This window comes from Vicia villosa, linkage group LG7, assembly GCF_029867415.1.
Source record: "Vicia villosa cultivar HV-30 ecotype Madison, WI linkage group LG7, Vvil1.0, whole genome shotgun sequence".
NCBI lineage: Eukaryota > Viridiplantae > Streptophyta > Magnoliopsida > Fabales > Fabaceae > Vicia > Vicia villosa.
The window spans coordinates 8,583,585-8,598,493 of record NC_081186.1 but is presented as its reverse complement, the minus strand read 5'-3'; the positions used below and the strand labels follow the sequence as shown (position 1 = coordinate 8,598,493).

Below are 14,909 nucleotides of genomic sequence, written 5' to 3'. Positions count from 1 at the left end.
GAAACAATAATAGAAGAGAAAGAGGCAAGACTATGGAGAAGAATAAGAAGCTTGAAGATTTTCATCCATGGTGTCAAGTAAAGATGCAATTAGAGACCCATTGAGTTGCTTCTATTGATAAGGTAAGGGTGGGGTTCTCTTCCTATAATGGGGCTTATGAAACCTTGTATGTTGGGGATTGGGTGTGTAGATTTATTGCATTATCTTGTGTTGATTGTTGTTGTTCATGAATAATAATTGTTGCTACTTGAAATTAGATCCTTATGTCGGTATGAACTGATGGATATTGTTTTTCATGAGCGTGAACTGATGACGATGTTGTGTCTTTGTTTAGTTGTTAGTTTGTGAGGATAATTGTTTTGATTCACGTGGACACAGGGCAGTGTTTGTTTTGGTCTTAGCAAACTAATTCGGTTTCTCGATGTAGTGATAACTAGGCTTGTGAATTAATTAGGATAGTTTGTGAAAGGCTTGATGAATAGAAAACTATGAAGGCCTTTGAAGTTAGTAACATGTTAATTTCTTTTGGTTCTTGAATTGTAGAAGTAAAGTGAGGGTGAGTCTATGCGATTCAACAGTGGGACAAATTCTTGTTGCCGTATCCGTTTTGAATTATGTTATGGTTGTTGTTCACTTTATTTGGTTAATTGTTGAAGTAAATGAAATGAATACTAAGGTTGTTAATGATTTCACAATGATGTGTTTGATTTCTGTTTGAGTTTTCTTGGAAAAGTAATGTGAAAAGGATTCGTAAAGTTGTTGTCAATTAGTGACGTTCTTGATATGTGAAATTGATGAAAATGATCATTAGAATTTATGTGCATTTTAGGTGTTTTTTTTTAATGAGTTATATAATTACAAAATAGTCCCGTTTGTTCGAAATAGCCAAATTAAATGGTATAATTAGTTGTCCGAAATTTGATGAAAATTTACGTGGTAGCTAAGTTTAATTAGTAGATTAACATGGTAGTGTTATTTTGTTGAAATTGTGATATTTTACGAATCGACTGAAATTGTGTTTGGTTTAAATATTCTTTATAAATAAATTATAATAATTTAATAGAATTGTCAATAGAGTTGTTAGAGTTGTCAATAGAGTTGTTAGAGTCGACATTAAGTTGTCAGAGTTTTTTGAATTATTAAGAGTCGTATTTTTATTTGTTTTGAGTAACTCTGACATGTTTAGAGTTGTCAGTGTATAACGTCGGTGTTTGTTTTTATTTGGAACTTTAACAATTCATATCTTTTGAACCGTAACTCCGTTTGAGTCTCCGTTCGAGGCGTTAGAAAGCTAACGCGATATTCTTTTTAATAAAAATGGTCTTGAACAATAGAATGCTAGAAATTGGAAATGGAGTAGAAATAGAAGTGAATTAAATTAATATAGTGTGATTATTAATTGGTTGACTAAATTAATAGTTGAATTAATTTCAATGTGTTTAATTGATTAGAATATAATTTGGAATTAGATTAACTATTTGGTTTGTCGGTAAATTACGATATTTTGAGAATTTATCCGTAATTGTGTTTTGATTGAATATGTATGTTGAGAAATATATATTATTATGTCAATGATGTTGTTTTGATATTGATTCTCTGTGGGTAGTTGGATAGCATTAATTTTAATAATTAATTGCTTGATTTTAAATGTGTATGTTCATATATAATTGGCAAAATGAGAATTAACATGAGATAGTATGGTTACTAGTGTTAATTGGATTTTGTAAATCGTAATTGATTAATTGACCTTTTATATGTGAATGATATGTATGTGTTGTGAATGTTGTGTACAATTGGTGGATAATTCATCGAGTTGAATTATTGTGATATGCTAAATATTAAGATGGTAGAGATGATCTTAATTGCATATGTTTGATTAACATTGTACATACATTCATATCATGGATGCCTTGAAACAAAGGTGGTTTGCTTTGAAACATAAGCGAGGCTTAGATTCTAAAGTGAATCGGAAGCGGTAAACTATATGTTTACATTTGGTGGCTTTGATCTTGTCCGGATCTGAAGCGTGGCTAGATTCTATATGAATCGGAAGCGGTGGAACTTTGGGTCCACATTGGGTACCACATGCATAGAGTCACATGCCTTGCATTGAGTCACATTGAGGTTAAGTGATGTTTGAATATATGCATTTATGTGATTGTCATGTGTACATGAGATGTGATAATTGAAATTGGTGATGTTTTGATATATAATTGGTTAAACGTGTGAATATGTGATAATGATGGATTGTGTATATATTTGGGATAATAGTATTGAATCTTTTGAGTATTATACTATTGAATTTTGTGCTTACTTGAATATGTGAAATTTATTAGATGATACTATTTACATGATCATGACTTGTTGTGTGATGAAAAGTATGTGAGATTAATGAACTGTAGAAGTATGATGTGTATAGTAGCTATTGATACTTGTGATGTGATGATTTTATATGTCTGAATCCTAGCATGCAATTTATCATATGCCTACTTATATGATTTGATATCTCACCCTTTTCTCTTGTTTCGCCGTTGCCTTTATATTGGTAACGTGCAGGTATTCAAGTATGAAGATTTAGTTGTCGTTACTCGAATCGGTTGTCGCTCTGATACGTAGCACTCTGGGGGGAACGATTTATGTCATTTATGATGTTGTTGTTTAATTGTGTTATCTTGGTTGAACAAAATGATAAGTTAACTGAGGATATTTTATTGAATACATTCTTAAGCGATTCCGCTGTGTTTTAATAAAATAAGTTATTCTGTTTCAAAGGTGCTATGTATCCGCTTTATGCGACGAGTTGATTTGTTTTGTTTTTATTATGTGACGCCTCATTTGTTTATTGAGAAATTTTTGAAAACTCTGATTTATATATATTTGTCGGGTAGAAATGGGGTGTTACAATAGTGGTATCAGAGCAGGTCGGTCCGTCCGGCCAAGTTGTCGAGTCAGTTGAGTTGTGTGACAGTTGAATGATGTCAGTGTTTTATTCCTTAGTACGCGACATGTGTGTGAAACACTGTCAGTACTTGTTTGCTTTGTTGTAGGGATTGGTTTGATTACAAGTGGGGGAGAAGTTTTACTTCTTGAAGATGTTTCTGTTGTAAGGGATGGTCAAGTATGTTGAGTGGCGATGTTCAGCACGGTTGAGGACTGAGAACTTGTCGGTGTGTTTAACCTTTGCGTCTGATGCCGGTGTTTGACAAGTGTTAAAGTGATAAAGTTGCGGTAGACTTTATGGTAGACTCGCATAAGTGATTAATGGACGTAGTCGATGTGTGAAGTGTTGTGAATCGCAAATCCGAGTTGGAACTCGAGAATGCGCGTAGCTTGAGTTTCGGATATCTGATTTGAACTCCGTTTGAAGCATCAGAAAGATAACGAGATGAATGGTATTATAAGAATGATTTCCGCAACCGTAATAGAGTTGATTTTGACGTGATGATGTTGGGATGGGGTGTAGTTTGTCGTCGAAGTTATTTGAGGAGTTTGGGAGATAACATAAAAATTGTCGATGCTTGACGTTGATGTTTACAATTCGAATAACGTTAGAGATTTGTATCTTGGGTTTCGAGTATCAGTTGGACGTACCGTTTGAGCCTACGAAGAGGTGAAGTTGTATTCTACCTTATGGAAATGTGTAATCCTGTTGAATAAGAATGGTTATAACCGCAAATGTCTGAAGCGAAGTTAAGCAGAACTTGTTGTTGATGATTAAGATGAGAGAACGAGATGTTCGGTATTACAGATGATTTGAGTACTGATGACTTTTAAGGAAGAGTGAAGTAGTAGTGAAGAAAAATTCAGACTTAGGGATGATAGAAGTCGTATTTGGGATGCCAAAAGTGGCGGTGTGTATAAAAGGACTGTATGGAATTTCTATCGCCACTTTATCGTGAGGATGACTTCGGTTCAGAAAAAAAATTGTGTGATGCTAAGTGATTGTGAATTAGACTTTTTATTATGTTTGGACGTCGGTGTCTCATTGACAAGATCGATTGATAAGGTAAGATGGTGTAGGAATTGTAAAAACATAAAGTGAATCATTGGATTACGTCGTGTTAATGGATTTAAGTGGAAATTCGGAAAGGACGTTATTTTGATGTAACAACAATTTATACTCCACTAAGGTTGTCGGATACTAATTGGAAAATTGGGGAACTGATCACCCTCAATCTATTGTTAATGGTAGACGAAACTCGTGTTGGACGTTATAGATTTGTCTTGTTGTCTTAATAGTGTAGAAAGAATATCTATATTTTATCGTGAAGATAGTCGCCCATTAGCTTGTGTAGCTTGGTAAGAGGGATGGTTGAGTTAGAATTAGATGAGATTAACAATCGATGTAGTACGTCTTATGCAAGCGAGTGTCACAAAGTGAAAGATTGGAATTATCAAGTAAACAACGATGTGAGGATGAGTATTGAAGAAAGTTTGTATTGGATCGAGAATCTGTGAACCATATAAGTGGACGGAATTTTATCGAGAATGGTGACTTAAAAGAGAATTATCAGAGTTGATCAGCGGAAGCCTTAGGTGACACTGTTGTTGTAAGGCTTGAGGGAGTAAGAAACTATATGCCAGAAGTCGGTAAAGATGAGTTGTCTTGATATTTGGATTGATGGACTGTTGGAATAAGTGTGATGCGCCAAAATACTGCATTGAGTCGTTGATTATTGCAAAACTGGTAAGAACTGTAATGTGTTTATGTTCATGAGAATCATTGTTGTGACGAAGAGGTAGTGATCGAAGTGTTACCAAGCGCGATTTGGAGATTGATATTTGGATACGAGGTTTGTGTTTGGATGGTGTTGAGCCAATTTTCGAGGACGAAAATATTCTAAGTGGGGGAGAGTTGTAACACCCCGAATTTAATTAAATTGGTTAATTAAATTATTGAAGGATTTAAATATTTGATTTAGTCGAAATTGGATTGTCGGTGTTATTTAAGGGCATATTTGGAATTATTAAATTAAAGTCGGATAGTCGGAAAATAATATTAAGAATAATATTATTTATGATTCGGAATTATTATATTGAAGGAATTATTATTATAAGTGATATAATTGATTACTTGAGTTATATCTCTTATTGGGCCTAAATTGATTTTGAAGAAATATTAAACAAAGAGAGGATTTAAACACTAAGCCCAATTGGTTTTATATTAGGGTTTTAGAGATTTGGGGAAAGAGAGAGTTGTCATAATGAAGAAACAATAATAGAAGAGAAAGAGGCAAGACTATGGAGAAGAATAAGAAGCTTGAAGATTTTCATCCATGGTGTCAAGTAAAGATGCAATTAGAGACCCATTGAGTTGCTTCTATTGATAAGGTAAGGGTGGGGTTCTCTTCCTATAATGGGGCTTATGAAACCTTGTATGTTGGGGATTGGGTGTGTAGATTTATTGCATTATCTTGTGTTGATTGTTGTTGTTCATGAATAATAATTGTTGCTACTTGAAATTAGATCCTTATGTCGGTATGAACTGATGGATATTGTTTTTCATGAGCGTGAACTGATGACGATGTTGTGTCTTTGTTTAGTTGTTAGTTTGTGAGGATAATTGTTTTGATTCACGTGGACACAGGGCAGTGTTTGTTTTGGTCTTAGCAAACTAATTCGGTTTCTCGATGTAGTGATAACTAGGCTTGTGAATTAATTAGGATAGTTTGTGAAAGGCTTGATGAATAGAAAACTATGAAGGCCTTTGAAGTTAGTAACATGTTAATTTCTTTTGGTTCTTGAATTGTAGAAGTAAAGTGAGGGTGAGTCTATGCGATTCAACAGTGGGACAAATTCTTGTTGCCGTATCCGTTTTGAATTATGTTATGGTTGTTGTTCACTTTATTTGGTTAATTGTTGAAGTAAATGAAATGAATCCTAAGGTTGTTAATGATTTCACAATGATGTGTTTGATTTCTGTTTGAGTTTTCTTGGAAAAGTAATGTGAAAAGGATTTGTAAAGTTGCTGTCAATTAGTGACGTTCTTGATATGTGAAATTGATGAAAATGATCATTAGAATTTATGTGCATTTTAGGTGTTTTTTTTAATGAGTTATATAATTACAAAATAGTCCCGTTTGTTCGAAATAGCCGAATTAAATGGTATAATTAGTTGTCCGAAATTTGATGAAAATTTACGTGGTAGCTAAGTTTAATTAGTAGATTAACATGGTAGTGTTATTTTGTTGAAATTGTGATATTTTACGAATCGACTGAAATTGTGTTTGGTTTAAATATTCTTTATAAATAAATTATAATAATTTAATAGAATTGTCAATAGAGTTGTTAGAGTTGTCAATAGAGTTGTTAGAGTCGACAATAAGTTGTCAGAGTTGTTTTGAATTATTAAGAGTCGTATTTTTATTTGTTTTGAGTAACTCTGACATGTTTAGAGTTGTCAGTGTATAACGCCGGTGTTTGTTTTTATTTGGAACTTTAACAATTCATATCTTTTGAACCGTAACTCCGTTTGAGTCTCCGTTCGAGGCGTTAGAAAGCTAACGCGATATTCTTTTTAATAAAAATGGTCTTGAACAATAGAATGCTAGAAATTGGAAATGGAGTAGAAATAGAAGTGAATTAAATTAATATAGTGTGATTATTAATTGGTTGATTAAATTAATAGTTGAATTAATTTCAATGTGTTTAATTGATTAGAATATAATTTGGAATTAGATTAACTATTTGGTTTGTCGGTAAATTACGATATTTTGAGAATTTATCCGTAATTGTGTTTTGATTGAATATGTATGTTGAGAAATATATATTATTATGTCAATGATGTTGTTTTGATATTGATTCTCTGTGGGTAGTTGGATAGCATTAATTTTAATAATTAATTGCTTGATTTTAAATGTGTATGTTCATATATAATTGGCAAAATGAGAATTAACATGAGATAGTATGGTTACTAGTGTTAATTGGATTTTGTAAATCGTAATTGATTAATTGACCTTTTATATGTGAATGATATGTATGTGTTGTGAATGTTGTGTACAATTGGTGGATAATTCATCGAGTTGAATTATTGTGATATGCTAAATATTAAGATGGTAGAGATGATCTTAATTGCATATGTTTGATTAACATTGTACATACATTCATATCATGGATGCCTTGAAACAAAGGTGGTTTGCTTTGAAACATAAGCGAGGCTTAGATTCTAAAGTGAATCGGAAGCGGTAAACTATATGTTTACATTTGGTGGCTTTGATCTTGTCCGGATCTGAAGCGTGGCTAGATTCTATATGAATCGGAAGCGGTGGAACTTTGGGTCCACATTGGGTACCACATGCATAGAGTCACATGCCTTGCATTGAGTCACATTGAGGTTAAGTGATGTTTGAATATATGCATTTATGTGATTGTCATGTGTACATGAGATGTGATAATTGAAATTGGTGATGTTTTGATATATAATTGGTTAAACGTGTGAATATGTGATAATGATGGATTGTGTATATATTTGGGATAATAGTATTGAATCTTTTGAGTATTATACTATTGAATTTTGTGCTTACTTGAATATGTGAAATTTATTAGATGATACTATTTACATGATCATGACTTGTTGTGTGATGAAAAGTATGTGAGATTAATGAACTGTAGAAGTATGATGTGTATAGTAGCTATTGATACTTGTGATGTGATGATTTTATATGTCTGAATCCTAGCATGCAATTTATCATATGCCTACTTATATGATTTGATATCTCACCCTTTTCTCTTGTTTCGCCGTTGCCTTTATATTGGTAACGTGCAGGTATTCAAGTATGAAGATTTAGTTGTCGTTACTCGAATCGGTTGTCGCTCTGATACGTAGCACTCTGGGGGGAACGATTTATGTCATTTATGATGTTGTTGTTTAATTGTGTTATCTTGGTTGAACAAAATGATAAGTTAACTGAGGATATTTTATTGAATACATTCTTAAGCGATTCCGCTGTGTTTTAATAAAATAAGTTATTCTGTTTCAAAGGTGCTATGTATCCGCTTTATGCGACGAGTTGATTTGTTTTGTTTTTATTATGTGACGCCTCATTTGTTTATTGAGAAATTTTTGAAAACTCTGATTTATATATATTTGTCGGGTAGAAATGGGGTGTTACAGGGACAACCCGGTTCCCCATAGTAAAAACCAGAGACGTGATTTTTGAAGCTGCCAGGAACCGGTTCCCACGTAGGGACAACCCGGGTTCTGCAGCATTTTTCTAATAATGTGTTATTCTTTAAAAACCCATAACTTTTGATCCGAGTAACCGATTTATGCGCCGTTTTGAGCATTGCGAAGCTGAGTTAATGGCCTATACGATGAATAGGTGGTATGAACGTAAAGTCCAAGTTGTTTATTTGTGATTATATTATTTATTGGGTGATGACTTTCGTGTATGCGTGTGATATGTTTGTATGAATGCTAAGAATATATACATGCTTATTGGTGATGATTTGGTGATGATAATGAGACGATGTGTTACATCGGATTGATGATGTTGTAAGCATGTTATATGTTGCATTCATTGGCATACATTTTTGGTGATGGATCCCGGTGATGAAAGTGGATCAAAATGGTGGGCATAATTCCCATTGTGTGGAATTTGTGCTGGTTAAAACTGTATCTTGGTGATGAAAAAGATCGGTTGGATGGGTTTATCCCATGGATGGTACCACATGCATTAGTGTCAGTTCATTCATTGCATTACATTACGATATGACTGAATGATTGTGTGGAGCGATAGAATATGCTTATGTACTGATGCTTGGTTGTTATAACAAATTCCGATTTTATGTATGATGAGTGGATGATAATTGCTATGATATTTTATTGCTTATGATTGTATAATGGTTATTAATTCGAATGAAACTCACCCTTACTTTGATGATTTCAGATGAAGGATGTAGCGGCGTCTTGATTGGGTGAAGATAGCTTGTAGGCTAGCCCGTAGTTCGTGTCGAGTCATGCTCTGATTGTAACACTGGGATCGATTAGTCTTAGCGTTACTTGAGATACTTTGTTGCTATTTTGATTATGTATTGTTGAACTGTTTGGATATGTTCCTTACACTGTTTAAAATAAGTTTCCGTTGTGATGAACACATGTTTGAAGTTTGGTTTAATCTTAATAAAGCATGACAATCGACTTGATGTTTTTATTTATTTAATAATTGTAGCATCCTTGATGTGTTATTACTCTGAATATATTATTTTTCCGCGGGGGTTTAGAAGGGTGTTACAAACGGCGTCCTGGGTTAGCATCTGTCCACGAAGTCATCAAGGGTGCATCCAGACCACATCTGCATTCTCCGTGGACGAAGGAAGCTTTGCTGCGATTACTTACTACAGAACAACGGGACATGGTCGAACGAGAAGAAGGAGCTTTACTGCGATTCCAACCCTAACTGAAGAATAATGAATGAAGAAGAAGGGAAGAAGACGAAGGTAAGAAGACGAAGGGAAGAAGCAGAAGGGAAGAAGAAGAACTCGTTTCAATTTAGGGTTAAAAAACACAAATTCCATTTAACAAATTTCATCATTTATTAAATTGGAATAATATAATTAAAAATATTGGGTTGACTTATTTATTGACGTGGCAGCTTGGTCACCCTTCCATGTCATCACTAAAACACTCCACATATGCAATTCTGGTGGGGGGCTCAAAAATTGCCAAAAGTAAGTAAGTTTGGGGACTGAAAGGCTGAGTTTTGTAAAAGGGGGTTCAAAAGTTAAAAATAATGAAAATAGGGGGGGTCAAAAGTGGATTTAAGCCTAATTAAAATAAAAGGTTAAAACTTAGTGTAGACAAATATACATGTAATTGTAATTGTAGTTGTGTAAAAATTGTGTTTGAAAGTTTGAATAAACACAAGAGATAATAAATACGGGGAAGCGTATCCCTGCAAACCCTGAAGACACATTTTGGGATTTCAACACAAGATAATAATGAAGCAGTTTCTCACCAAATCCCTATCTGTTTGCTCTTTGCCAACCACCCTTCAACAAATTGCTTCTCATCAATACAAAGGTATCACTTTCTCTTCCCTCTTTATTCTCATAGCCTTTGGGTATGGAATTTAAGCGCTTAATTAAACTGTTTATCCAAACAAAACCTAACTTACTTAGATTCTTTTCCTTACTCAGTTGAGTGTGCTTTTTTAATTATAGACACATGTGAAAGTTGTTTTTTTTTTTTTTATCCTTACTGAATTATTTTATCAATAGTTTCCATTTGGTAGGTGTTGCAAAGGTTGTGCTAAAGAAGGCGAAGACACAACTCTTTAAGGATGGCAACCCAATGGTATATAGTGGAGCCGTTGATAGAATCATCGGCAGGCCGCCTCCTAAAACCGGCGATATTGTACTGGTTTCAGACGGGACTGAGAAACCAATAGGGTGGGGCTTGTACAACTCTGTTTCTATGTTCTGTGTTCGCCTCATGCAGCTTGAAGACGAAGCTACTAGGTTCTTGTATATGATTATTCGTTTATCTCTTTTTGTTTCTGCTTAGCCCATTGAATTGGCTTTTGATCTTTAGTTTCTTATGACAGTGATTCAGCATGTGCATTGAACATGGAGAAACTGCTCGAAAAAAGAATTGACGCAGCTGTCGAATTGCGTACAAGGTTGGATCTTCCTTCCGTCCATACGAATGCATATCGTCTGATCAATAGTGAGGGTGACAGGTGAGAGAGATGAATGGTTGAACTTTTTCCTCTTCCTTTTGTCAACTGTAATTGAATTTGGTTTGACTGGTTTCCCAACTCTTACACCATATACTAAGTAGCATGACCACAAATAACCATTTATTTTGTTTACAATTTTCAAATTATAATGCTTCAAGATGTTTATTTTATTTGTACGATTTTGAATTGGGCCTTATTGACTTCACAACAGACTATCAGGATTGATAGTTGATGTCTTTGGAGATGTAGCTGTAGTAGCTTCATCTGCCGCTTGGGTTGAGAAATACAAATCAGAGATAGAGGCGCGCATCAGGAAAATCAACTATATCAATCATATAAACTGGAGGCCATCGATTGATATTTTAAAGGAAGACGGAGTTAATGTGTCGGATTCAAAGGAAATCCTTTCATCTACTTGTCCTGAAAGAACCAAGGTATGCCGAGATATGTTAAAATGCTGTACAACAAAATTTTGAATTGTTTCTTTTTTTCTATGTACTTTTCCTAGGTAATTATTCATATGAAGCTAAGTATGACGTTGCACTTGGTAGTAGATTAGTGCCACTATACAAGGTAAATAGATGCAATGTGTCGTAAAGTTGAAAATACCCAAACCGGCCTTTCTATTCCAAGAGTTTTAGTTTGACAAACTTCGTTAAATGTTAATTATTTTATTTGGAAAAGACACTCGGGAATTTCTACTTTGGATGACAATAATTTAGTCTTAAAGGTTTTTTGCTATCCTTACATTATGCAAATTATATTTTGCACCTTAACCTTTGTTTTAATAATTCTTGAATTAAAGATCTGAGAAGATGAGAACTCTTTATATTCACCACTTAAACATTGTGTGGGTTTTAGAGGTGGGCGGGGTAGAAAGTATTAGTAACAAACCAATCGTAATCAAGTTGGGATTTTGGAATAACGATCAATGAGATTTGAAATATACCAAGTTTGAGATTTTCTTTTCCGTGTTTGTTGTTCTCATCTATCAGATTATGGAAAATGGAATTGTGTACACAATTTCACTGAAAGGACAGAAGACTGGATTTTATGCAGATCAGCGCGAGAGTCGTGAGTTTATATCAAAAATTTCATATGGTCAAAAGGTTCTTGATCTTTGTTGCTATAGTGGTGGGTTTTCTCTAAATGCAGTGCATGGAGGTGCTCTAAATGTCACCGGTATGTTGCTAATTCTTTCCTTTGTTTATGATTAAGAAAGGAATACAAATACCGAGAACTAAAGACTAGTTCAAGAAAGGTGGGCCCGACCCAACAAGTCATGATGACCAAATAGTAACCATTCTTACCACTTTTGATAGGATTGTTTTGAGTAAGATAGATTTCTTCTCCGTGGCTTGAAATAGTACAGAAGTAGCTTTGAGATTCATCAAAGGCGATAGAAAATTTTCTCAAGTATAAAAAAATCAAACTATAACTTGATATTGTTAGATTCTTTGCCTAATCTGTATATGTTACTATCGTTGCGAATTGGGCCCAGTGTACTGACATAATAAGTCTGGTCATGTTGACAATTTTGCTAGGTGTTGACTCATCAATGCCAGCTCTGGAACTTGCTAAGGAAAATGTTGTACTTAACAGAATTGATCCTGGAAGAATATCCTTTTTAAAAGAAGATGCAACTGAATTCATGAAGGCTGCCCTTCTGAGAGATGAATCTTGGGATATTGTCATCATTGATCCTCCTAAACTGGCACCTTCGAAAAAGGTATCAATGATGACTGCAAACTTATTATAGTTATGTTTTTATATACTTTGACACTTGGGCTACCTAAAGAAGAGTTTCTTTGCCGTTGATAATGTACGATGATGTTATATTGTCAGCATTACAAAACTGATCATTGTTATGGTACTTCTCTATGTGTACAATGTTGCTTCAGCTCATTATTATGTACATTGCTGCTTTTGCTCATTTTCAGCTTTTTGTCTTGGAAATTGGAATGTTGTGTAAAATTGATTATGTTACAGGCTCTGCATGGTGCATCTGGTATGTACAGAAATTTGAATTCTTTGGCCATGCAACTGACAAAACGAGGTGGTCTTCTGATGACCTGTTCCTGTTCTGGAGCTGTGACCCAAAGTGGTATATTCCTGCGTATTCTACAGGTACTGTATGTCTTAACAGAAATTGCCTGTGCATTATTCCATTATTAGTATAAAGAATTTCTTACAAGTCATAAATTTAACCATCATGCTTCTCGTCCTTGCTGTCGTAAATGACATATTTGTATTTTTTTTTTAATAATTGTATTTGGCTCATTAGGTGTTTGACAATCAAGTAGATATGCATCTTTACTACAAGGTTGAAAAGTAGCAAACATTATTGGATTGCCAATTTTGGCCTAATGTATCATATATATCTCATGGTTGCTGTTTCTTTTATGGAAGTTCTTTGATTGGTTGGTTCTGAATGCAACACCACCATTGGCATCATATACTAGGAGATGGATTGTTGTAAAGAAAGATAAAATACAACTCTGGCAATGTTAAGAAATTGTAAAGTTAATAACTGTTTCGATTATATCCTATTCATGTTTATAGTTTATAGTTTATAGTTTAGTATGCTTAATCAATACACATTTTTTTAATGAGTTTAGCGGATAGACATTTCACTAAGTATCCTTCCTAATCCAAGTTAATGAATAATTACATTTTCTGGTTTTAACAGGGTGCAGCATCTATGGCAAAGAGAAAAATAACTGTTCTAAGAGATGCCGGAGCTGCTTGTGATCATCCTATTGATCCATCATATCCAGAAGGTGCATACCTTACCAACATTCTGTTGAGAGTTTCATGAGCATAGTCTGTATTCTGTTGAGAATTACATTGGAAAGGTGCGTGCATACCTTACCAATGTAATTCTATATTTTGATGCAATTTTGCAGCATTTATTTTTCTGTCACTGAGAATAGAACGTGTTTTACTGAAATCAGTTGAAAGAGAAAATAGGAATAGGTTTTATTTATTTAGTTATTGATTGTCAAACTGAATTAATTAATTCTGGAAGTCAAGGTCCTTGGCAAATTGCAAAATGATTCTTGAATATGTCTTTGTATTTTTGTTACATTATAGTCCCTCCAATAATTTTTATTAAAAAAAAAAGAAGACAATCATCAAGATCAAAGAAGAGTGTTCGAGTGTAACTAAATAATGTTGGTTTATAGTTTTGACAAAAGATATACAAACAATTAAGTGTTAAAAATCTATTTGTCTTTTAGATAGAAAGTAGAGCCATTTTATAAAGAACATTTTGAAGAGCTTATTTTGGTTTCAATTCAGTCTCATAATTTTTTAGCCTTTCATTCATTTGCTCCTGCAATCAACACAACAAAACCCACTGGGTGGCATCAAAATCAATAAAATTTCTTGAAGCTTCAAATTGGCTTTAAATGATTTTACGAAATTTCAATTGGAAGCTATGGCCCCAGATTGAATGAATCAAATTGGAAACTGAAAATTTTGAAAGCCAGGTGATGTCTTCTTTGTTTTTTGGCCATCTTTGCCAGTGCTCTGCTCGAGTCTCTGCCAGCGAATATAGCATAGCTCCGCCGGGACCGTAGTGGTGATGTTGAACACGCAACCTTTCACAGCTACGTATGTTGGCTTCGACGGATCTGTGCCGTTGTATTCTCTCAGTTCTGTGCTGTAATTTCCATTTTTTTTCTTGAATCTCACATCGCACAAAGAAAGAGATCTTTTGGAACTTTCGGTCACAAAACCCTGTTCAAAAAGACCCACGCTAATAGATCCACGAACAACGACCCAGGTTCAATTAGTTGAACCACAAATCTACCTAGTTCTGTTTCTTTTTTAAAACATTATCTCACATTTCATTGCTCATTACTACATTCTAAGCTTTTGTAATTATTTGTTAAAATATTTATCACATTTTAGATGGTAGTAGCTTACAAATGAATTTCATGTTGGTTGTCAAACTAGATATTTCTCTATCTTATTTATTTCAATTTGTTCTTCACAACTAATTTTTCTTTGTTATACAACCAAGGGCAGACAGGTACATTGCTCCGTATTTACGGTAAAATCTGGTAAACAAGCGCTAATATTTCAAATAGGTTATTGGCAGGATCGATTAGATCAATCCTATGACACATGTGCTAAAAGTTTGTTGAATTGTTATGTAGTATTTTTATGTAAAAGATAGTGACTTCGACTTGATCGAAATCTCTAAAGTAAATGTAAAATTGAAAG

The 14,909-nt window shown here is 34.0% G+C and overlaps 1 protein-coding gene and 2 long non-coding RNA genes across 4 annotated transcripts; all 3 read left to right on the top strand.

Annotated features, from left to right (window-relative positions):
- LOC131616942 (uncharacterized) lies at positions 1–2,771 on the top strand. Its single transcript, XR_009288348.1, has 2 exons — positions 1–122; positions 2,557–2,771. It is a non-coding gene; the product is annotated as an uncharacterized LOC131616942 (long non-coding RNA).
- Positions 2,772–5,209: 2,438 nt separating this feature from the next.
- On the top strand, positions 5,210–7,980 carry LOC131616941 (uncharacterized). Its single transcript, XR_009288347.1, has 2 exons — positions 5,210–5,331; positions 7,766–7,980. It is a non-coding gene; the product is annotated as an uncharacterized LOC131616941 (long non-coding RNA).
- Positions 7,981–9,857: 1,877 nt separating this feature from the next.
- Positions 9,858–13,743, top strand: LOC131620295 (uncharacterized). 2 transcript variants are annotated; one of them, XM_058891304.1, is made up of 8 exons: positions 9,858–10,021; positions 10,233–10,464; positions 10,545–10,679; positions 10,891–11,113; positions 11,675–11,861; positions 12,224–12,408; positions 12,669–12,806; positions 13,369–13,743. In XM_058891304.1, the coding sequence occupies exons 1-8, from the start codon at positions 9,940–9,942 to the stop codon at positions 13,495–13,497; spliced, it is 1,311 nt and encodes a 436-aa protein (XP_058747287.1). In that variant the 5' UTR covers positions 9,858–9,939; the 3' UTR covers positions 13,498–13,743. The 2 variants fall into 2 exon arrangements, with proteins under 2 accessions (XP_058747287.1, XP_058747288.1); XM_058891305.1 differs by having other exon boundaries at positions 9,861–10,021; positions 10,233–10,458.
- The last annotated feature ends 1,166 nt before the right edge of the window (positions 13,744–14,909 follow it).

Coding starts and splice junctions, on each gene's coding strand:
- LOC131620295 (XM_058891304.1), top strand. CDS start 9,940: ATGAAGCAGTTTCTCACCAAATCCCTATCTGTTTGCTCTTTGCCAACC. Junction 11,862..12,223: donor AGGTGCTCTAAATGTCACCG/GTATGTTGCTAA, acceptor CAATTTTGCTAG/GTGTTGACTCATCAATGCCA. Junction 12,409..12,668: donor AACTGGCACCTTCGAAAAAG/GTATCAATGATG, acceptor ATTATGTTACAG/GCTCTGCATGGTGCATCTGG.